Source organism: Podarcis liolepis, assembly GCF_965112155.1.
Source record: "Podarcis liolepis genome assembly, chromosome: 3".
Classification (NCBI taxonomy): domain Eukaryota; kingdom Metazoa; phylum Chordata; class Lepidosauria; order Squamata; family Lacertidae; genus Podarcis; species Podarcis liolepis.
This window is the reverse complement of record NC_139557.1, coordinates 99,045,563-99,070,105: the sequence shown is the minus strand read 5'-3', so window position 1 is coordinate 99,070,105 and position 24,543 is coordinate 99,045,563. Positions and strand designations below refer to the sequence as shown.

The following is a 24,543-nucleotide window of genomic DNA, read 5'->3' as shown; positions in this document are numbered from 1 at the left end:
AGAAGGAGTAAGCAAAGCTGTATCAGGCAGGCAGGAGAATCAGGAGGCAGAATGTCAGCAAAAGATAAGGAATAGGTATGGCCCAAGACATTTTGGAACCTGAGTCAAAGGTGGCCCCACTATCACCCATCCTATGAACAGTCAGAAGCCTGCCAGGCTAGCATTTGAGCCTTACTTCAACACAGGTGATGGGGCAGCATCCTTCACCTCGCCTGAAGGCAGCAAACTCTCTTAGGAAGCTCAGGCATGGCACAGACAGCATGGCACAGACATGCAACTTGCCCCCATAGCAAAAGCCACCTGAGCTGGTTGCCTTACTCTGCCTGTTGCTTTCTGTTGGCATTGACCATGGCAGGGCCTTCTTGGTGACAGCCCCCTGTTTGTGGAAAGCTCTCTCCAGTGATGTACAGCCTGCCCCGCTCTTTATTAACTTTCAGATTAATTGTTTAAAACCAAATTCCTGTTTATTTAGGCATTTGATAGCTGAAAGTTTCTGTTCCTGGCAACCTTGAAATGATTAGCTAAGGGGGCAAGTGATTGTTTTTAGATGGATTGTTTTTATTTTATTGTTTTGAAGCTGATATGTTTGTCACTCTGGGCTCCTTCGGGAGGAAGGGTGGGTCCCCCGGGTATAGGGTGGTACAGTGGTACCTCGGGTTAAGAACTTAATTCGTTCTGGAGGTCCGTTCTTAACCTGAAACTGTTCTTAACCTGAGTACCACTTTAGCTAATGGGGCCTCCTGCTGCCGCACAATTTCTGTTCTCATCCTGAAGCAAAGCTCTTAACCTGAGGTACTATTTCTGGGTTAGCGGAGTCTGTAACCTGGAGCGTATGTAACCTGAAGCGTATGTAACCCGAGGTACCACTGTATATAAATTCAGAATAATAAGAATTAATATGCATTTAATAAATACAGATAAATGATGGTGGAGGTGGCTCTGCCAAGGGAAAATGAGGCCCATGAGCACTGCTTTTCTTGGGGCCCAAAACCTCTCTCAAGGAAGCAGCATGCAGACATTTCTATTTTTTAGAGCAAGTCTGCAAAGCGAAGCAGGTTGAGGCAGCAAGACAGAGAGTCAGGGCTGCACCACACGCACTTCAAACTGAGGAGGTGGGAATGTCATTTAAAAATAAAATGTTCCATCGTGTTAAACGAAGAAACCTCCCTGACTGACTCAGCTTGAAAACACAGTCAGGTCTGCTCGCACTCACCATTTGCCACAGGCTCACGTCTCCATCCCAACGCAGGGTAGTTAACGGGAATGTAGCAAATATTTCACCACACACCCCAAATATTTAACAATAACTTACTGCAAGTGCAGGGTCTTGGAAATAGGAGTGAGTCAGTACTATAATAATAATTTATAATAATAATATATTATTTATACCCCGCACATCTGGCTGAGTTTCTAATGTTTGATGTTTTATCATGTTTTTAATATTCTGTTGGGAGCCGTCCAGAGTGGCTGGGGTATAAATAATAATAAGAAAAAGAGGAATTATTATATTTATTATTAAGAAAAACCTCTCTGTTCGCTACTTTTGCATAATTTCATAAACCTCTGCTATGGTGGTCACATTTCTAACATTACAGAGCACAATCTGCTATCTGAAGGGCTGTTTACTCCAAGCATCATTTAAAGCTACGAAAGAATATTTAAAAGTGCTTAAGGAGGGAGAGAAAGAAACCTTGGAGCTGTCCATCAACCGACTGAACAGACACAAAGATCATCTGATCACACTCTTCTCTACTATGGCGAGATTACTATATTTCTGCTTATTATTTCTCAATTTGCTATATGCATTTGTCTTGGTTACATTTGTTCAGTTCCCTTCTTGCCTTGTTAGGAAAAGTCATTGTTAAGTATATGGGGAATTAGTCCAAAGTCCCAGAGGGTTAAAATAAAGAAGGTGATTTAATTACGTAATAATGTTAAGGGAAAAGCCGCAGAGTGTTTTTTCACTGAAGCAAAATGTTGGGATGAGGGCCTCACTTTCAAAATGTGTTGCCGAGTTTGTGCAAATGCAGCACCTTGTAAACACTCAATATTCGCCTCTTTGATTCCTTCTGCACTGCAAAGCAGAAAGTGAACCACAAAAGAAAAGAGAAATACATGCTCAGGAAAGCTGTATGGGAAGAGCTCCCTCTAGTGTTTGGTGTCGGGTTGCTGCACCCCCAAGATACACCTAAGGCCATGTAGTACATTGCAATATTGACGGCACAGAAATGTCTATTGTGACATGCAAAACTAATAATCTACCCTGAAAATAAAAATAAAAATCCCAGCCCTAAGATATGGAATGTGATCTGATCTGATCTACTTTTAAAAAACAATATGTGCCACAATTTAAATTTCCCATTAAAAAAAAATAATTATCCAGTTCAAAAGTGATACACCATATGTCAGAATCTTTTTTTTTAAAAAAAAAAAATCTTGCTTTTTGATTGTGAAATGGAACAAGACCGTTTAAGGAAACAGACTCTGGAGGTTACAGAGATAGATTCTTTCACCCAAAATAAAATCTGCTGAAGATCTACATCAGGGCTGTATTCCAGTTCCCAAGTAGTGAGCCTACACACACCAACAGATCATGGGAACCTTCTGGGTAAGGTTTACCCAGTAAGAGGCAATAGATACTTTTCATAAAAGATAGACTCATACATGAATGGGGCTTCAGTACCGCAGACTGGTCACCAGCAGAAGGTTGGTAGGCAACCTATGCAAGGAAAGTACTCTATTTTTTTAATTCAGGTGTTCATAAGCTACTCTTCATCAGAAAATATCAGGCTGGTGAACAATAAATATAACCAGAAAATGGTCATGCAACATAATGAAAAGAATAAAACAACATCAAAAGGCAGCAAAGCTACAGCAGGACAAACTGACCAACTTAAAATGCACAGGCAAATAGAAACATTCTTTACCTGGCACCAAAATCATTGCAAGGTCACATCTCTGTGATTTGGTGCCATAGCAGAGGAAGCTGGAAATACGGAGAACAGAGAAGCCCCACCTATCTATGTCGTCTTTACTACTGTCTAGATTTTGCTACTCCCCCACATAAGGAAGTGTAGAGCAATATGTGTCTCTAAACATTCCCCCTCTCTCTGCCTGCAAGGAAATTATCTTTCCAGATTAGTGGCAGGTCACCTGTGGTCCTTCAGATGTTGCTGAAGGACAACTTCAACCATCTCTGATTGTTGACCATATTCAGTGGCAAAGCATGGGAGGCAGGGGGGTTGTGGCCCCCAGCACAGAATTCTGAGGGGGCAGAACCCGGTGCCCCAAAACAGGCTCCCTTGACAAGACCACATGGCTGCCGCCTTCTGGAGCCACAAAGAGGTGAACAGCACCGCCTTCTCCTCAGGGCCAGCGAAGAGGTGCCCGCCCCTGGGCAGAAATCCCTCTGGTCAGAGCCCAGACTTCTCCCGGCCTAATCCGGGCCTTCCCCGGGGCCTCACTCCTGGTGTGTGTCCTTGAATGAGGTGCACACCCCACAGCAGGAGCGCAGAGAGGAGAGTCGTCTGCTCGCCCGGGATCCACAGGCACCCGTCCTCGCACTGTGCAGCCAATGAGAGGCGGCCAGGGAAGGGCTGCGCTAGCCGCTTTCTGCCAAGCCCACCAAGCAGAGGACAGTCGCCACTCCCACCGGGAGCTTGCCAAGCTGAGAGTGCAAATGTGGTGACTAGCAGGCGACCTCTGTGAGGAGTGGCTGCCACAGGGGCACAGCAAAGTCCACCTGTTGCCTACTGCACGATGCCCGCAAGGAGGTTAGGGGGTACAATCCTGGCCTCGTCCCGGGCACTGCCACTGACTATACTGGCTGTGGCTGATGGGAACTGGAGTCCAATAACATCTGAAGATTCCCCCACCCTGTTCTAATATGATGAAGGAGTTATTCCTTCATCTTTGCAAAAGCAGAACAAAGAATTATCCCTGATTTTCCCTTTGTGAGGGAAGAGAGTGGGGAATATTTTTCCTCCTGTACATAAATCATACGTGAAAGGCACCAGAAACAAGACCGTCCCCTCGGACTAACATCTAGTGAACTCCAAATGTTGTTTGCTTTTTGCATGGATGAACAGAGCCTTCAAATGGGTAGAGCCTTTATTGTTTATCTAGATTATTCATCTGAGCTATTGTCAGTTTAGAAGGACGGGCTTTTCTAAAGCATGGTAAAGCAGCTGCTTGATATATCAGATAGGCTTTTCTCCTTTTCCTATGATACTGGATAGGACCCAGGATCATCTAGTGAAGCTGAACGTTGGACAGTTCAGGACAGACGAAATGAAGACAATCAAGGGCCTGGAAACCAAGCCATATGAGGAACAGTTGAAGGATCTGGGTATGTTTAGCTTGGGAAAGAGGAAACTGAGAGGAGATACGACAGTCATCTTCAATCTCTCAGGGGCTGTCACATGGAAGAGGGAACAAGCTTTTCTCCTGCTCTGGAGGGTAGGACCCTCTTGAGGCCACAAGCTACAAGAAAGCATATTCCGACTTAAACATCAGGAAGAACTTTCTGACAGTAAGAGCTGCTTGACAGTGAAACAGACTCCCTCAGGGGACTGCGGACTCTCCTTTCTTGGCCGTTTTTAAGCAGAGGTTGGATGGCCATCTGTCAGGGATAGTTTAGCTGAGATTCCTGCATTGCCGCGACCATCCCAACTCTATGGTTCTATGATTCACACAGCACAGAAACTACAGAATTCACTGCCACAAGATTTGGTGATGGTCCACTGCAAACTCCAACTTGGACAGCTTTAAAATTCATGGATGATAAGGTTATAATTAGCTACTAGTCGTGATGGTTGTGCATTACCTCTGAATCCCAGTTTCAGAGAAGTTGGATCCTCCTAACAGAGGGTCCATGTTGTGCTCGGCCCCTGAAACTCTTCCCCAACTGGCTTGTGGGCGGAGCTTGTGGTGGTGGTGTCACAGTTATGCCACTGGCCTTTAGCCAATCGGCATTGTGGCAAAGGTTGGGGGTATCTATTTGGCAGCAGGACGTAGGGACCTCCTTTTGCTTCGCACTGCCAAACACCCGCCCACACACCCACTAATTAGGTCGTGTTTGGCCTTGCTTTGGTTGGTCACCTGTTTTGGAACGGGGGCCGGATAGGAATTTTTCCCAATGTGGCAGATTGGCTGTGGCCACTTGGTTTTTGCCTACCTCTTAGCAATCGTCACAACTTTGTAAGGTTTGGCAGTTAGGCATTGGTTTAGGGGAATGTGGGGAGGGGAGGTGCGGCCATCACCTGCCCCTCCAATGAATAGGGTATTCCGTTAAAGGAATCTGGGGGTCTGGATCTCGTCCGAAGTCTGGAGAGGGGCTAGGGCTATGCCAGGAACCCCAGGAACCCCAGGGCTGAGCGCCAGTCTATATACACTGACGGGGATCCCCCTACTGGTTGTTTACCCTTCCAGGCTTCCTGCCAGGTGGGGAAGGAGCCAGTTATAGTTTTGATACCAATGCCTAAGTCAATACCAGTAACATTTGTGCATTCAATAAAGTTGTGGCCAAAATTTGCCCATTAACATTTAAACTAAATTCTGTCTCCACTGTGTCTTTATTTCCATGAGGGTTTTGGGGCTCGGAGCACAAACACAAGTGGCAAAAGTGCTGTTGCACTCAGTTCCTTTCTGTGGGCTTCCCACTGCGCTGGCCATTGTGAGAACAGAATGCTGGACCAGATTATCTGATCAACATTACTTTTCTTGTCTAGTTGGACACCGAATGCGCTTTGACCTGAATTCAGGCATGCCTTGTGGGGTTGGGTAGGGAAGAATCATTTAAATAAATCCCATATTTAACTAAACTAAAATTACGTATACGTATATACGCAATAGCAGGCTAACTCATCACGTTTACTGGAAAATCAGAAAGGAGAGACTGGCAACTGATGAAATACAGCAGAAATACAAAATGGCACAAAACAATCTCTTTTATTGCTGTTGGCAACTATGGATTTGTTTATAATACACAATCAAGATTCAGTGGTTCTTGTCCACAAATTTCCCTTCTAATGAATGTTTATTAGGGTGTATTAACCGCCCAGTCTTGCTCAGACAATGCACTAACTAGAGAGAAAAATACTAGCTATTGGTTAGATAATTATTATCTGGAAAAGGGTACTTAAAAAAAAAAAAACATTAAGTGGTGAAAATCAAGAAAATCCTTGACAGTAGATGGCACCTTTCTTCCAACTCACTTCTGATGCACTGAATGGGTATCAAAGTTTGGAATAAATTGCTGGTTGTCAACATGGAGGTCAATGGAACTGAATACCAGGTATTTTATATTTAGGATTGCGGTGTCAGGATGCAAACCACTCACAATGACTCTAATGGAAGAGCAGATCGAAAAGGGAAGATGCAAAGGTTCTTCGGATGGAGATTGTGGTAAAAATAGCTCAAGGTCACAAGGGATCAATGTTTGTTTTTTGTTTTGTTTTTGCATAACACAATTAAGTTAATTGTATAAACCCTGCACTCCTCTTAGGGTTGCGCCATTTGATTGTATGCAAGACATGGGACAATTTAGAAATTTGTGCTAATAATAGGGTGCTTTGTGGAGAGCAAAAGCTGGCTGGTGCCTTCCCATTTCTTTTGTTATCATTGTACAGCCTAAAACGGTGCAGAGAGAGTGAGCGTATTGCTTCTTGACCACGCTCTTCTTTGGCAAGCCTTGAACCATTAATTTACAAGGAACTTTCAGGAGCCATTCCAACACATTCATACTGACAACACTCCTAATGAATGCAAAGGCCAAACTTTATAGTAGTTGGGGCTGCAAAAACTGACCGGCGGTTGTAGAAATCTGAAACACGCTTGGCATGCTACCAAAGGACACTGTGGAGAGCATCCCTTCCCAGTGGGCTCTCAACAGCTGCCCTCTTCAGAAAATTTAGGGTGTGCTGAATTTTTCAACTTTCAAATTCTAAAAGGGAAAGGTGCCATAAAGTTGCAGCATGACTTTAAAATTCAAAAAATATTTTGATTATATGATTTAGTTTTGCTTGGTAAGTAAAATGTGTGTAAAATTGCATAGGAATCATTAAAAATGATTGCCAAGTACTTGCAGCTCCATTATTATTATTATTATTATTATTATTATTATTATTATTATTTAGCATTACATGGCATTTCTGAAAGCACTGTGTTTTCATCAAACATATTCCCTAAACCAGTCAGCTTCTGTAGGTGGAATGTGAGGGCACCATATTCTCCCACTCCACACACCAAAAATGTCTTGGACTCGTCCTGAGTAAGACATCTACAACATCCCATTGAATTTACAAAAAAAGGGGGGGGTAAAGTGCAGCAGTGGCAGCATTCTGCAGAAAGCATTGTGATCTTCAGAGCAGGTGGGCTTTCTAAATGTATTGGCAAGGCCGTGAAAGAGATCTTAGATATTACAGGCACTCAGAAACAATACTTACATCTGTAACCTGCTGTATACCACAAGGATAGATAGATATAACTGCAACACGACAAAACGTTACTAAAATGAAAACTTTATGATTCAGTCCATTTATATTCTCTCTCTTTCAGATCAGACTAATTTCCCGCCCTGTTAGGTGGTCTCTTTGTGGCCCATTACAAAAAGCTTTTACCAAATCAAAGAAAAGGCCATGTGCAGCTTTCGTTTCTCCAGCTGATTCATGAGCTTTTTTAATGTTAATACAATCACTCTGGCAAAAGATTGCCTGGAGTCCCTTTGCAAATTGATATTCTGCAGAACAGTGGAATGACTCTGGGAACAATTATTTTGGGGTTCTTGTTTTTAATGTTTTCAAGAGTCCATATGGGAGCAGTTGTGGCATCAATTGGTTGATTAGCCCCCAGACTTTTCCCCTGATCTACACAAGAGGTCGCAGATACCTCTGTTTCCACTTCTTTTCTGGTATGAAACTGTACCAGGGATTGGGAGACCTGTTGCCCTCCAGATGTTGCAAAACTCTAACTCCCAGCATCCCTGACCATTGCCCATGCAAGCTGGGGTTCATAGGAGTTGGGGTCCAGCAACATTTGGAAGGTCACACACTGATCTACACAGAGACCAAAAGGTGGCAAAGTCAGAGTAATTTCCCCATCTTTCCCTTTTATAACCTGGTCCACAGTTTTGGACATTCTTTGAAGACATACTTGGGGAAATGTCCTACTGAATGCAGTGGGGCTTGTTTCGGAGTAGACACATGTAGGACTGTTAGGGATGCCAACATTACAAAAAAGTCACTTAATATAGAAAGTCTTGCCCCCAAATGGCAACTAGACATTCTGTTTTGGCGACTGTAACCTTGGTTTAAGGAGCCATTTGGCACCTAGCTTACACATCTGAGTTTCTAACATTGGTTAGAATGTTGGACTAGGACCAGGGAGACCCAGGATCAAATCACCAATGAGCTACAAACCTCACGGAAAGGGTCAGTGGTAGGATACAGACTTGCTGTGCAAAAGGTTCCAGCTTTGATCAATGGCATCTTCATGTAGGGTTGGGAGAAAGCCCTTCAGAAACCCTGGGAAGATGCTGCCACTCAGCTGTGGACCTCTCATCCTTGCATGCAGAAGGTCCCAGGTTCAGTCTTTGCCATATCCTGGCAGGGTCATCTATAGAACTTCTAACTGTAGACACTAGCGCTGGTACAGTACAATGAACTTCATTGTACTCACAGATTTCTCTTTCCACCAGTACATCTTCATAATCTGATTTAGAATGATATTGACTTATGTTACAACATTATCTTAGACTCGGTGGCATTTTGGGTAGGCGACGTTAAACATTCTGTAATACCAAATAATGAGGAACTGCAATAATATGGAGAAGACAGTGTACGATCTTTTAACAACAGCCAAAATTCCAATAGCCACTAAAGGTCGGGGTAATCAAGTACCAACTATGAAAGCCTGGCTAAATTAAAAGGTGGGAAATGGCTGGGATGGTTAGAGAACTTGCATTATTAGAGATGGAAAAAAATAAAAGTAGGGGGGGTTGATCAGTTATTGGAGACACTCCCTGGAATTGAAAGATAAAAATGTATAAACAATACGAGCAGATGTGATATGAGCTAGAGATGGCTTTCAGTGGTGTTCACTCCACTGGGAACAGGTGACCCACTAGAGAGGACACTCAGCAAAACAGCCTCCTGCCTGCAGCATCACTACTGCTCACCAAGAGATGCAGGAGCAGGAGCAAGATGGCAGTGTAGCCAGGACTGTGTGGACCACCAGCAGGAGCATCAAATTCTTGCTGCCACCTCACCCACCTAGTAAATGGCAGCAACACTGCTGCTGCGAGGCACCTAGTAAATGGCAGCAACACTGCTACTGCGAGGCTCTTGAGAGCCACTGTGGTATAGTGGTTAGAGTGCTGGACTAGGATCTGGGAGACCAGGGTTCAAATCCCCGGGATAAACTGGGAGGGAGGGGAAACTATGTTCGTCACCTTGAGCTTCTTGGAGGAAAGGGGTGGGTTATAAATGTGACAAATGAATAAATATTGCTGCTGCATCTCGTCCCCACTACACGAGCAAAGACTGTGAATGTCTAATCAGGTATTTGTTTTGGTTCCTTGTTAATGTTGATTCTATTTATATATTCTGTTGGGATGGGATCTGGAGTTTGTTTACAAAAAACAATCGCATGAAAAGTTGCAAGCAGTTCCGAAATTAATATTTAATGTATTTTAAGAAAAAATATTTTATAGTACAGGAAGTTTATATGTAAGTGTTCCTCCTAGTTCTATTGAAATTAATAGGTTTGTGATCTGTGCTTGGCACTTCAGCACTGAATGTGATTTAACAAGAAACTGGTGCATATAAAGGAAGCCTGTTATGTGATTTATTATATAGTACTATTAAGATCAATATTCAGTTGTTGGAAGCTTGTATTTGTTGTTGCTGGCATCTTTCTGTCTCAAGAGACATTGGAGTGGGCCTCCGGGGGTGAAGTCAAACCACTGAGTTAGCAGCACCAAAGTGACCTCCTTGGGGCGAAAACTTGGGCAGGGTGTATGGAGGTCCTGGGCTGCCCAGACAACAAGACCCCCTTCTTGTCTTCGCTGATGTGGCCCAAAGGAAAGCAATATGTTTGGCACCAGCTTGGCTGCAGGAGTTGCTGGAAGGAGGTATACAAGCTGCCATCCAACTGCCTTAGGGACTCCACTCCAGATTTCAGTACGGTTTACTACTTAGCCTTTTCTTCTCCCAAAGGTATCACACAAGGCAGCAAAGGTTTCGGATCAGAGTTTTCCTTTTCCTATATGGGCTCCCTTCCCAGGTTGATGAACCCCATCTGCCCCTCACTTCCCCCTACAGCACCTGCAGAAACCGCCTTCTTGACTGCTGAACCCACTGTTGGTCTCGTCTTCTTAATTCACTGGAGCCTGTCTTTTGATGCAGGGGAAGTCCCTAATTCAACTTCACCTGATTTAGCCAGCCATTCAAAGCCATTTCCCAGGGGGTGGTCACTGTCAAGTGTTATTGATATTAATATTTTTTGTGTTGCATAATGCAGTCATTTATGTTATGATATATTTAATCACAATATTGATCAGCAGGAGTGGCTGTCCCAGGAGGGCAGAACTGAAGCAATAGCCTCATGGCACTTTCACTAGTGACCCACACACATCCCTGCATTCCCTCTCACTTTCCTTCTTGCAAAAAGTCCTCTCTTTGGGGGAAGTGAGTCTGCTGTGTGCAAGACCTCCCGAATCAACTGTAATTGTGCAGCCTGAATTGCTGGTATGTGATTGAATCCCATTATTCTGAAAGCACCCTGTGTCTTTTCCACCCTCCATCTATGGGTATCTGTAGGAAGTCCTCTCTTGTAAAGCTAGAAACATAGGAAGCTGTCTTTCACTGAGTATACTGTCTAGCCCAATGTCTAGCTGCTCTGCAGGATATTCAGGCAGAAGCTTTACCCAGCCCAACCTGGAGACACTGGGGGTTGTACCAAGAACTTTCTGCATGCAAGGCAATTGCTCAACCATGGATGTATACTATATGCATGCAACCAAGAACCCCACACATGTAGGTTGGAGGAAAGAACCACATGTAGAACCACACATGTAGGTTGGAGGAAAGAACCACTATTTACAGATGCATTTATTCTACATGAATGAAGACCTGGAAAGGCTGTGCTTGATATGCCGAGACGTGGCTACCACATGAACCTGCTGCAAGTAGAATCATAGAACTGGAAGGGAACCCAAGAATCATCTAATGCAGCCCTTGCAATGCAGGAATGTGCAGCTGCCCCATACAGGAATTGAACCTGCAACCTTGCCCTTATTAGCACCACACTCTCAGCAACTGAGCTATCCAGGCTCAAGTAAGTTGCAAGCTAGAAAGAATCCACTAGAGGGGAAAGGCAGCCAAGAAATAAGTGTGCCCTGCTTCTAGTAAGAACTTTAAAAGTTCGCGGCTAAATCAAAACAAAGTCCTATCTGGTCCAGCATCCTGTTCTTACAGTACCAACCAGAAGACCACAAACAAGACATGAGCGCAACATCTCTCTCCCAATTTGTGCTCCCCAGCAACTGGCATTCAGAGGCAGACCATCTCCAATACTAGAGTTAGTACATTCCACCCTAACTCAGTAAAACTGGATAAAGACAGAAACTACCCCAGTGCAACAACAAAATGCTGGAAAACAAGCATTCTAATCTTCTGGCTGCTCTTGAATCTATGGCTACACACACACCCCATGTGTGTGGCTGTCCTGGAAAACAGGGGTGGGCAGATCTGGACCTACTGGCCATTCGCTGGATAATTTGCAGTAGATTGGGGAGGATTTCTGATTCCCAGCTCTTGAACAATTATGGCAACAAAATGACCCCCTGCCCACGCACAGCTCCAAACTATATTACCAATATGAGTTGGGGCAGATTTTTGTGTGGAAGGCTCCATTCAGGTCTCAGAATTCTTGAATTCCCGGATGCAGAATTCTGTAATTATAGATGCATGTCCCTTTCACCCTTCTACAGGTAGATACATGTCCTTTTGCAACCCCCTGGTTGATGGATCTTGAGAGTTCTGGCAAATAAACGTTGAAAGCCAGAAGTCTGTCCACCATGAGAGTCTGTTTTAGAAACTTTTTGGCAGCCATTGATGAATTTTGATTAAAGGCAATGGGTTTTCCATCAGGCCTCTTATTGCGGGAAGGAAAAGGAAAGTCAAGGACATGTCAATTTCCACACAGCGCTTTCTTCAAAATGACATTTTAATGATAATATTATTCAAACATGAAGGCAGGCGCTAGGAAGTTGGAGGGTGTTTTTTTTTTAAGTTGGTGCTGATTGAATGGCGTATTCATCTGACAACAGTTAAATAATTTGAGGAGAAGAAACCACTGGCCATTACTGTGTTAATGACAAGTGATATTTCTCCTCTCCTCCCAAGTAAAACCTTTCACTTTTAATGATGGATTGGGGCTGGAGGGGACTAATTTACATTTTGAAGTGACGCATCAGTATACATTAATGTGATCGTGGTTTGCATGGAGAACAATCAAAAGGTGATTTCCTCTACAGTGTAACCCTTTTAAAACAGCAAAGTGTTTCTGGAAGTTATTAAAGTTGTATATCTGCCTTATCATTGTGTAGCTGAATCCCCCCCCCCCCAGCATCTTTAGAGGCAGTGTGCCTTCCCCATTTGGATTCCAGCCCTGCGTCTCGCTCATCAATACTTGTGCCAATAGCTCTTATTTGTTCAAGTAGCTGCAATTAATCAAACTGAAAGGAAGGAACTGGGTCATAATTTTGCAAACACATAACACTGGAACGAGCCTTTGGGAGAGGAGGAAAAGGTGCCTGAACCTAAGGGCATTGCTGGATCAGAGGAAAGGCCTACCGGGTGCAGAATACTCTTTCCTACAGCAGCCAACCAGGTGTCTCTGGGAACCCCTGAATCACAACATGCGAGAGCCCTGTCTAGCTGATATTCTGGCCTCTTCAGTATTCAGAGGCATGGTGTATCTGATCCTGGAGGTCTCATATAGCCATGGATAGCTTCATCCCCCATGAATTTTCTAATCCTCTTTTAAAGTCATCTGCATCTTGTGGAAGTGATTCCTATAGACTAAGAACTTCATTTTGCTTGTCCTGCATCTCTCACCATTTAGCACATCCCTCAGTTCTGGAAATATGAGCTGGGGGGGGGGAGAGAGAAACTTACCTCTATTCACTTTCCACACACTATGCATAATTGTATACACTGCTCTCATATCCCCATTGCCAATCTCTCTCTCTCTCTTTGTAAATGGAAAAGACTCAAATGTTGTAACCTTTTTTCCACGGGGGAGTTTACCAGGTCCTTGATCATTTTGGTTTTCTGAACCTTTTCCTGCTCAATGACATCCTTTCTAAGGTGCGAAGCCCAGAACGCACATAGTATTCCAAGTGGGGTTGCGCCATAGATTTGGGTAACGGTGTTGTGATGTTGACAGCATTGTTTTCAATCCCATTCCCAGCAATTTGCCTTTCAACGGAAGAGGGGAATTTGGACAGCTTGTCATGTAGGGGTGGTAGCAGCTGAATCTGCTGCAATTTTCTCTTCTGTGTAACTGTTCAAAGGAGAGGATCCCTGCCCTCCTTCACATTCACACACCACAAACCTGGCGAAGCAGCAAACTTGCAATCAGCAGCCCTCCAGAACTCTCATGCCAACAGAAAGGTGGAAGAGAAATCCACTTCATAAAATAAATAAATCCAGACCTATACAGAGACAGGCACGTCTAACCCTATATGGGTTCGAGCTGGTACCATGCTTGTTTCGATTGGCTCAGTGCGATGGAACTAATGCTAATGTGGCTTTAAAATTCGTGGGTCGTCCTGTTAGCCTGAGAATTATAAGGCAGGGACAAGCCACACACACACAATTCAGAGACTAAGGTCCTTCCCACCTCAATTTTCCTGCTCTGTTTACCAAGTGGAGGCTGTTTGTTAGGGAATACAAACATGCAATCGGGGTTTTAATTAAAAATAAATAAATCAATGAAATACAATAATAACAATAAATGACCTCAACCAGAACTGTTTCTGATCTTTCAACCAGAACTGTTTCAAAATTCCCTTTAGCCATACTTAAGCATTTGAACAACTTCCCCCAATCAGTATCTTCTCCTGAACACACAAATGTGACTTCTCACTGTGCACTAGATTCAGCAATCCGGATTATAATGACCTGCAAGATTCTTCTTGTATAACAGTGGCTTATTTGAATGATAGGAGGGGGCTTGGAGCCAGCCAGGGACTGATATTAGTCAGTACTTAGTCTAAATTGTCAGAATTAACCTTCAAGAGCATTCTAGCCTAAAAACCTCTCTCTTTACCCCCCCACCCCACCCTATGGAAGTATCAGCCTATTTTAAAAAGAAACAAAACAAATGTAGAAATCACACCCGTTCGACAACTACATAGAGATATGCATCGAGGTGTCGTCCCCGTCCCCCCCATTCCTGCTGCACTTTTAAAGTGTGTGGCTGTTATTTTAGACAGGTTCTCCCTGTCGGCTTCCACCTGCAGGGAGGTGAAGTCTGGAAGGAAGCCCATTTAGATCCAAGTGCCCCTCGCTCGCTCGCTCTAGCTGAGGATCTCACTACAGCCTCCGCAAAGAGACTCCCAGGTCTGCATAGCACCAAAAACCTCAGTAACAAGGGAGGGGACAGCCCCTGAGCAAGCGAGGCGGGGGAGTGGGGAGGCGAGAGAAAGGGAAAGGACTCCCCCAGGAAAAGGAACGGAGGAGCATTCTCTCCCCAACACACACACACCCTGCACACACACACACACTGCAAGGAGTCTACATTAGGACATCATCCCAAGAGCTCGGGAGCAGGAGGAATTATTGCTGATCTTTTCCCACCACCAATCCCGCCCCGAACAGCAGCAGCATCCCCCTAAACCGGCCCTGCAACAACACCTCCCCAACCCCAAAACAGTGGCATTTCATGGGGCCCAGGAGCCTTGCGGGGTTTCCTCTCCCACCCCACCTGAACCTGCCTCCTCACGGAGGAATCTGGACCACTTTTTCTTCTGTCAGACTTCTCCGGGCTCCCACCCAAAGGCATCCCCACCTGAGCCAGGAGGAGCTCCGGATCGAGCCCGGATTCGCGAGTCCCGCATTGGGGCCGACCGGGGACGCATTCACACGTGCACGCGAACACCGCCAGCAGCGCTCCCTGCATTCCGCCCGGGAGGGTGGTCCTCACGACTCCCTCCCCGTCCCACCGCCGCCGGGATCTCCTTCTCTCCTCACCGTTGGATCTCCTGACGATGTTCTCCAGGAAGGTATTCTGGGGAGCCACCAGCCCTCGCCTTCCCCCAGCCATAGTCGGGCGCGCTGGCTCGGGCACGGCGGCCGGGCGAAGCTAGGCGCTTGCCTCTGCGCGCTCGTCTTCGTCTTCTTCTTCCCGCTCTGAGCTCCTCATGGTCCCCTCCGGGCGGCTTTGCAGCATCAGCTCCTCTCTCGCGCCCAGCCACTCAGGCTCCCTCCTCCCGCGCCCGCTCGCTCGCTGCATCCCCGCTCGCGGCCGCCTCCCAGCCGCCGCGCCTGGACCTTGTCCGGCAGCGCCCTCTGCCGGCCGGTCGCCCAACAGAGCTCGCTGGCAGGATGGCTTCTTTGGAGCAGCTGCCCTGAACAGGCTGATCGGGTTGCATTGATTCGCATCCCGAGCCTACCTCTGGTTTGTTCCAAAGGAAGTCTCTCTGACCTCAGTTGGGCTCGCTCCCAAGGTTCCCTGCCAGGTGGGCGGCGCTGGCCCGAGGTAGTTCGCTCTCTTTTCCCAGAAGCATAGAAGGGAGTTGGAAGGGACCCCAAGAGTCAGGACCCCAAGAAATGCAGGAATCTCAGCTAAAGCATCCATGACAGATGACCACCAAATCTCTGCTTAGAAACATCCAAGGAAGGAGAGTCCACAGCAAGCATAGGCAAACTCGGCCCGCCAGATGTTTTGGGACTACAATTCCCATCATCCCTGACCACTGTTAGCTAGGGGTGATGGGAGTTGTAGTACCAAAACATCTGGAGGGCCAAGTTTGCCTGTGCCTGGTCCACAGCCTCCCGAGGGAGTCCATTCCACTGTCAAACAGATCTTACTGCCAGAAAATTTTTCCTGGTTAGTCCGAATCTCCTTTCTTGTAACTTGAAGCCATTGGCTCAAGTTCTGCCCTCCAGAGCAGCAGAAAGCAAGCGTGCTCCATCTTTCATGTGACAGCCCTTGAGGTACAGTGGTACCTCGGGTTACATACGCTTCAGGTTACAGATGCTTCAGGTTACAGACTCCGCTAACCCAGAAATAGTGCTTCAGGTTAAGAACTTTGCTTCAGGATGAGAACAGAAATCGTGCGGCGGCGACACAGCAGCAGCAGGAGGCCCCATTAGCTAAAGTGGTACCTCAGGTTAAGAACAGTTTCATGTTAAGTATAGACATCCGGAACAAATTAAGTACTTAACCCGAGGTACCACTGTATTTGAAGATCCCAGAAGACCTGGGATAGCTCTGAGCATGAGACTGTTAATCTTAAGGTTCTGGGTTCCAGGCCCACGTAGGGCAAAAGATTCCCGTATTGCAGGGGGTTGGACTAGATGACCCATGGGGTGTCAGGAGTTCAGCCTACACTCGAGAAGGACCCTGGTAGAAACACATGCCCGACTGGCACGTTCTCTCCCTCCTGGTAGATTGTTCGGGAGCTTCAAAAGCTTCTGCCTGAACATCACAGCGACCGATGTCAACAGACACCGGCACACTTAGGGATCCGCAGAGTTTGCGCATCATGTGTAACAGACCTTATATGTGTAACTCAACATTTTGGCTAATCTACTTTATTTACATATAAACACACACGGAGCACTGCAACATGGCTCTCGCTCTCTCTAGCATCAGACAGCAAAGAGGAAAAGAACGAAAGACAATAGTCCCACTTTATGGAACACAGTAACACAAACATCCTGTCTCCGTCACTTCCCACTCTGTGGAGTCAAAACATGTACCATCATGGGATAGACAACAATCCCATGACTGCAATCATGGAGCAGGAATTCTAACATGGGGGTCCCTTCCAACTCTACAATTCTCCAATGGCAGCACCACCCCAAAATTAACACTTTAAAAAGTCTCCTGACCATTCAGACACCAGCAGCGTCTCCCTCGTGGTGCCTCATTTCCCCCTGCTGTATGGAAGGCATTTAGATCTGGCCCACTCCTTAACTCAGGGCGAATGGCAATGCTTTGAAACCTACCTAGAATGGCCACTTTAACATGAAAGAAATCAGCCCCTCCGGTAGTGAATTCAAATAGTAAGTGCCCATTGCTACGTAGCCAAAATAGGGCCCTGGGGGACAGCTCAGCATGTTTGGTTTTTAGAAGAATAAAAAAACAAAACCCTCTACCGACAAACAAGCGAAACAATGAGACATAAGACAGCCCTAAGAGGACTCAGGATGCTCAATGGCCGCAGAATGTTTTGTGTCTTATCGGTACAGAAAAGTAGGGAAACAGGGTGGGGGGAGGTGGAATGGAATGGACCACCCCAGAGTGGTACATTGCTAGCGGGCTGGCGGAGCCCTGAATTGGAGCACTCCTCACAGGTGAAGACACATGGCAACATTTCTGCAGAAGATACACTTATTACCAAACCTAGTACTGTACTAGCACTTCTTCCTTATCTTAAAAGACTTTAAAGCCAGCTAGTGAAAGTTAGGGTTGTGTGTAGCCTGTGTGACAGGACACAAAATCATTTTATTTTGGCACCTCCCCCCACCTTTTATCCACACAACAATCCTGCAAATTTGACTAGGCTGTGATGGTGACTGGGCCTTCAAAGTGACGCTTTTTATCCCAGTCAGCACCTGTATTGGATTTGAAATTGTTTTTATATTGGCAATTGCCTTAGCTGGTTTTTCTTTTTTTTAAATATATAAATGAAATAAATAAACCACTAAGCTCTGCGGAGGACCAAGAATTGAGCCTATGGCTCCCCAGTTTAAAGCACCCTTAGACCACTTTAACAGTTGTTGTTTAGTCGTGTAGTCGTGTCCAACTCTTCGTGACCCCATGGACCAGAGCACGCCAGGCACTCCTGTCTTCCACTGCCTCCCGCAGTTTGGTCAAACTCATGCTGGTAGCTTCAACAACACTGTCCAACCATCTCGTCCTCTGTCGTCCCCTTCTCCTTGTGCCCTCAATCTTTCCCAGGATCAGGGTCTTTTCCAGGGAGTCTTCTCTTCTCATGAGGTGGCCAAAGTATTGGAGCCTCAGCTTCACAATCTGTCCTTCCAGAGAGCACTCAGGGCTGATTTCCTTAAGAATCAATCAGTTTGATCTTCTTGCAGTCCATGGGACTCTCAGGTTAACAGTCGTAGCTTCCCACAAAAAATGCTGGGGAACTGTCATTTGCTAATTGGGCTGGGAATTGTAGTTCTGTGTGTGGTCTCCCAACAACCCTCAGCTCCCTTAACAAACTGCAGTTCCCTGGATTTATTTGGGGAAATAGTATCAAAGTGGTATATGAGTGCTTTAAATGTATTGTGTGTGTGTCCTTTGTCCAACTCACTTTAGCCAAGACATTTGCTCCAAAGTGACACAGTTGTACTGTTCTAGTTGCCAGTTGACTATTCACCTTTGGTGAGCAGAAATCATCTTCAGGCAGCCTGACACAGATTTTGTAGAATGGGGGCGGGGCGGGGGGGGGACTCAGTCATTGTTTTCCTTTTAAATTATATTTTTAATTAAATTAAATATACCAATTAAATGATATACCAGTTAAATGATATTTTTAAGACAGATAAGAAGAAATGTTTTAGTTATGAGATATCAAGATTCCAAAAAGGTTTGTTGGGAAATAATGTTAAATTACTGTCAAAAATGTGTAGATTGCTCTTGGAAAGGCATACAAAAGATGAACAGGTTAAATCTGTAATGATACACTGGGCAACAGATTGCAGATTCAGACTGCAGATTGGGAGAAGTTATAGAAATAGATTTGAAATTTACGGCATGTTGTACACTGAAAGAAAATTATATGAAAATGATGTGCCAGTGGTACAGTGGTGCCCCGCAAGACGAATGCCTCGCAAGACAAAAAACTCGCTAGACGAAAGGTTTTTCCGTTCGCGATTTGCCTCGCAAGACGAATTTCCCCTATGGGCTTGCTTCGCAAGACGAAAACGTCTCGCGACTTTTTTTCTTTGACTAAAAACAAAGACATGTTTTGTTTATAAAGTTAATTTATTTTCCCTTAAATTTTCGAACTGCTCTTTACAGTATGTGTGACTTTAAAGAGCAGTTAATAAACTGTTGTTGTACCAAATTTGGCTTTGTTTGGACTTTTTTTTGACCATAGGAACGCATTAATTGATTTTCAATGCATTCCTATGGGATTTCGTGCTTCGCAAGACGAAAAATTCGTTAGACAACAAAAATTGCGGAACGAATTAATTTCGTCTTGCGGGGCACCACTGTATTTGACTCCTAGTAAGTTAGCAAAAATGTATAGAACAAGTACAAATACCTGCTAGAAATGTAAAGAAAAAGAAGGTACCTTTTATCCTATGTGGTGGTCGTGTAAGGTAATAAAAGCTTTCTGGGAGATGATATATAATGAACTGGAAAAAATATTTAAAATAACTTTTGTTTAAAAACCAGGAGCATTTTTATTAAGAATTATAGGTACTGAAATTCCAAAGGAGAGAAAAGACTTATTATGTATGCGACAACAGCCACACAGATGCTTCTAGCCCAGAGATGGAAAGAAGAAGGAGTCCCTACCAGTGAGGAATGGCAAACTAAGCTGATGGCAGAGCTGACTGGAAAGCTCAGGAACCAAGAAGACAAAAACTTCCAAAAAAGAATGGGGAAAACTTACAACTTATTTAGGAGACCACTGTAAGCAGATGAATACATTAGTAGGATTTTAATAACACTTATTAGAGTACAACAAGTGTTATGGACAGATTTGAAATAATATACAGTTGAAAATGTTGACAATAAGACCCAAGGAGGGGATGGAAAGAAGTCTAGAGATTCAGAGAAATCTCTAAATGTTGATGTTTATTTGGTATTGTTATAGCTTTACACTTGTAAAATCAAATAAAAATTATTCTCAAAAAAGAACTCATTGTTTCCCTTTTAGGCCATTATTGTGTATTGGAAATAATATTGTTATAGGATTGAACTCTTTGAGAGCAAACAAACTGAAGCCCAGACAAGGCAGAAGAGATTGATGTGTCTTGGATGTGGTTGCACTCCCCTTAAAAACACAAGTTCATAGTTTAGCAGGGTACTCCTAGATTCAATCCTAAACCTGGATACCCATGTTTTGGTAACAAAAAGCAATGTTTTGGGCCAATTATGGAAAGCTGGCCAACTGTGCTCTTTTCTGGAGATGTCAGATGTGGCCACAGTGACACACACATTAGTCTGGAGCTAACGGAAGTTGTAGTCCAAAGTGTGTGGAGGGCACTGGGTTCGGAGACTTTTGACCTAAAGCTATAACATTCACCACAATTATCACAATTTTGAGCTACTATATTTTTCTCAACACTGTGTGTGTGTGTGTGTGTGTGCGCGCACGCGCACTGTGTGTGTATCTTAATTCAAGCTATGCCCTTTCTTTAAGTTTCTTAATCTTCTGAGAGTTTGATCATATAGCATTTTCTCAGTTCCTCCTCTTAATCTGTTCTCCGGTGAGTAATATTAAATGAACTTCTATAGATCACCTATTGATTTTTGTAAGCACTTGGCCGTACCTTTTCTACCTGGTGCAATTATGCTTAAATGTTTCCATTAAATATTACTAAGGAGTATCATATTTAATACCATAACTATGCAGCCATGACTGTAACATTATGTAACAATGGACATTTTTCTTGTAATACTGCAGTTTTAGTCTGAATGCCGCCATGATATTTTATATTTAAATGCAATTTATAAAATATAAATGTGCGAGTGGAATACAGAGTAATTAAAATAAACCTTCTTCAGGTGTTTCTATTACTTTGCTTCTGCTTTCCCTAGTAGGCTTTAAACTCAAAAATGTCTATCGATGAAAAACTGCCTAATTGCTTGGTTGGACTTGGCTTTCCTCTCTAGTAACAGATCAGGCACATATTTAGCCTGGCAAGGGAATAATCTCACTGACGGTCTCGTTAACAGAAGCTTTCTGCTTCATAGAGGAGCCTTTGGGGAGTTTGAAGGAAGTGTGCAATATCTGACAGCTTAAGATACTGGAATACAGAAAACGAAGATGATTTTCCCCCACCTGCAAATGTGACTTCAGTTTGGGAAGTTACATGCCATCAGGTATCCCACCGTTAGGTAATCAGGCCCAGCAGCAGTTCCCAACATGGTGGGATAAATGCTAGGATGGCACCACCTCTTCTGCCAGGCTGCTGGGGCCACTAGGGCAGCATATATGACTGTTAGGTGGAAGCCACTCTAAGCAGACATACACACCGGTTTGGTGTGCATGTAGTGTCACTTTCTGCCCTACTGATGATGCTGACTCTGCCCCTTGTATATGAACCCTGGGGACTGGAAGAGCAGCATTAATCTTGAATTACGTTGCAGAGTTAGCACACAACTTGGAAGCTGACTTTACTGAACCCTTGTAGGAGAGCAGGCTTACCTTGGTTGCAATCACACAAGGGAAACTTGGTACCGAAAAACAAGACACTAAGTTTATTGTAGGAAATACTGTACATACTTGGGCAGAAAAGAGCTAGTTCTAGCAAGCTGGGATAGAGTTGCAAGGGAGCCATACTAGCTGCTTGCACTTAGCAGAGGTACCGTATTTTTCCGTATGCAAGACATCCCCATGCATAAGACGCCCCCTGACTTTTGGGGAGCCCAAATTTAGAAAATGGGCATATGCACTATCTGTGTATAAGACGCACCCAGAATTTTAACCTTATTTTAAAAGTAAAAAAAACCCTAGTCTTATACACAGAAAAGTACGGTACAGGTATAGTACTTCCGAAGATTTCCTCTCTACAAGAGGGTCTGAAAAGAAGGAAGGCAGGAAGCAAGAGCCACAACTTGAGAATAACCATGTAACATTAGAGGAAAGGTCAGTAAAGAGGTCAAAGGACAGTGAGGCAGTTTAGGAATCTTGGAAGTTTCCTTCTCTATCTGCTTTAACCTCATGCAACCCCCTTAGCAAGCTGAGTTGCATCTCTACACTTCCCCTAATTAACATTGTAGCACCAGCCGGTACACATGCACCAAAGAGGCCCAGAGCTCTGATTTGTGCCACAAACCACCCACACAACTAAGGGGTGCGAAGACTGGAGGCAATTTGTGCAGCTATCCTCCGTAAAAATAAGGCTGTAAAGAACCACATTCAAAGCAATGTTTTTTATACACTTCCAGATTACACACGTGATTTCTATTCACCAGTCAAGGGATCACAGCAATCTTAATAGCTGCAACCCAATGTCATAATCCTAAAACCAATTAAAATCATTTGGATCTTCAGATCAGCCCTCATTATAATATCATGTGATTGCATGTAACCATTTTTCAGTGTCTTTCTCTATTAAGACTTTGACTAATTTTCCTATTCATTGAATGTCTCCAAATATCTCCTTTCATCTGTCTACAAAACAATTCAAGATTAATCACAATTGTCATGCCTAGCTGATTCTCTTTTCATGCATACAGTGGACACCATAGATTCTAACCATTTATTATTTTCAGTGTTTTGGAACATTAATTACATAGCACAGGTCTTTTCAGTTTAGCTAGGCCATAAACTCAAAAGAAAATGGAATCGTCAAGATTATAGTGTTTTATGAAATTATTGTTTTCTCCATCATTAACATATGCACATTTATGCAAATTTGCCTCATGAGCCTGTACCCTGTCTTTTAGGGATCTACAAATGGTCTGTATGTAATACTACAAAATTTGGTTCCAATTGATTTTTTTTACATTACACATCACCTAAATATTCCCTAGTATATAGATATTCCCTAGTATATAAAGACCATCACATTGCTCTTTATTTTTGTTCTCCGTCTCCCTAGGGTCAAGTTATGTGTATTCTGATTAGGACTTTGGACAGACTCCAGTAACTTCTGAATTTTGTATTCTCAAACATGGGGAAACATTGACTTGTTTTGTTTTGTTTTTGTCCTGATAGCATTGGATGCACCTTACAATATGTCTTGCACCTTGATAGTCAAACTTAGTTGTACCTGCAAAGTCTTCTATATTATGAGAAGCTGCATACTTGGGAAGCAACTACACTATTCACAGCTTTTTCTTACATCCCCACACCCACCTTATTTAACTGATGGGTGGTCCTACTAGAAGTACAGTGGTACCTCGGGTTACATACGCTTCAGGTTACATACGCTTCAGGTTACAGACTCTGCAAATCCAGAAATAGTACCTCGGGTTAAGAACTTTGCTTCAGGATGAGAACAGAAATCGTGCTCTGGCGGCGGGGCAGCAGCAGGAGGCCCCATTAGCTAAAGTGGTGCTTCAGGTTAAGAACGGACCTCCGGAACGAATTAAGTACTTAACCCAAGGTACCACTGTATTGCCCTATATTCTCATGTGGCTCATGGCGTCACTCGCTCGGTCCCACCTCCTTTGCCTTTCCTGGAGACAAACAAGCTCCAGAAGCCTCTTATATTTCTGTGGTGGGCAGGGAGGAATAAGCCAAACAAGTTGCCAGAGCAGGGCGCCACCTAAAGGGCTTCTGTTGCCTGAGGCAGCTGCTTCATCCCACCTCACAGGTGGGCTGGCCCTGCCTATGTGCTTCTAGGTATGAGGGAGAAATTTGATTTAGCTTGCATTTAAAGGTGAAACAAAACAACCCACACTTTCCAAAACAATATATGAGCCAAACCACAGCCATCCTTCAAAATTTGCTCTTTCAATAAATTTTGCAATGCAGTAAGCTGTACAAAAATTGCTTTCCAGTCAAGTAACAGGTTCAAAGTCCATGTTTGGATAAAAATGTATGTATTAGTGAAAATAGTGTACAAAAATACATTGCATAAGGGGAAATTGTTTTGCCAAATGTGTGTATAAGGTAAAAGTACATGCCAAGATTTGTGTTTTAGAAAGAACTTGCACGGAAATGCTAAATTTTCATGAGAACTTTTTTTTTAAGAATGAAAGAAATAAAACATTGCAACTGATGTGAAAATCCGGAGAACTGAATTTAAGAATGGGAAAGAGACACAGAGAAAATGAACTTGACATTCAACTATCCTGCATTTCCTCTAAGCTCAAGATGGTGGGTGCAGTTATCTTCCTGCACACCCACAATTTTATCCTCAGCTATCATGTGAGACAGTGACTTGCTCAAAGCCACACAATAAGCTAAATGTGGATTTGAACCTGAGTCTCCCCAAGCTTAATCTGACACACTAACCTACAGTCACTGTGATATTTAGATGCAGCGGTGTATGGCAGTGAGCCAGGTATATATGTATGTCTCACCTACATTTAGCCCTTTCTAATGACATGTAAGAGTATATTCACATGGGTTGGAAAGGCAACAGATGCAATACATGAATATGGATCAATCAC

General features: G+C 44.0%; 2 protein-coding genes across 6 annotated transcripts in view; one reads left to right on the top strand and one right to left on the bottom strand.

The window, feature by feature from the left end:
• KCNH1 (potassium voltage-gated channel subfamily H member 1) overlaps positions 1-15,549 on the bottom strand; it is a 222,793-nt gene extending 207,244 nt beyond the window's left edge. For 3 of the 4 annotated variants that reach the window (XM_083494254.1, XM_083494255.1, XM_083494256.1), the window contains exon 1: positions 15,258-15,496. In XM_083494254.1, the coding sequence (XP_083350380.1) occupies positions 15,258-15,330 (73 nt within the window). In that variant the 5' untranslated portion in view covers positions 15,331-15,496. Of the gene's footprint in view, positions 1-15,257 lie in introns of all 4 variants that reach the window. The other variant, XM_083494257.1, reaches the window with a different exon arrangement.
• The window catches only part of HHAT (hedgehog acyltransferase), a 569,735-nt gene that overhangs the window by 391,358 nt on the left and 153,834 nt on the right, over positions 1-24,543 (top strand). The gene's annotated exons all lie outside the window — the stretch shown is intronic.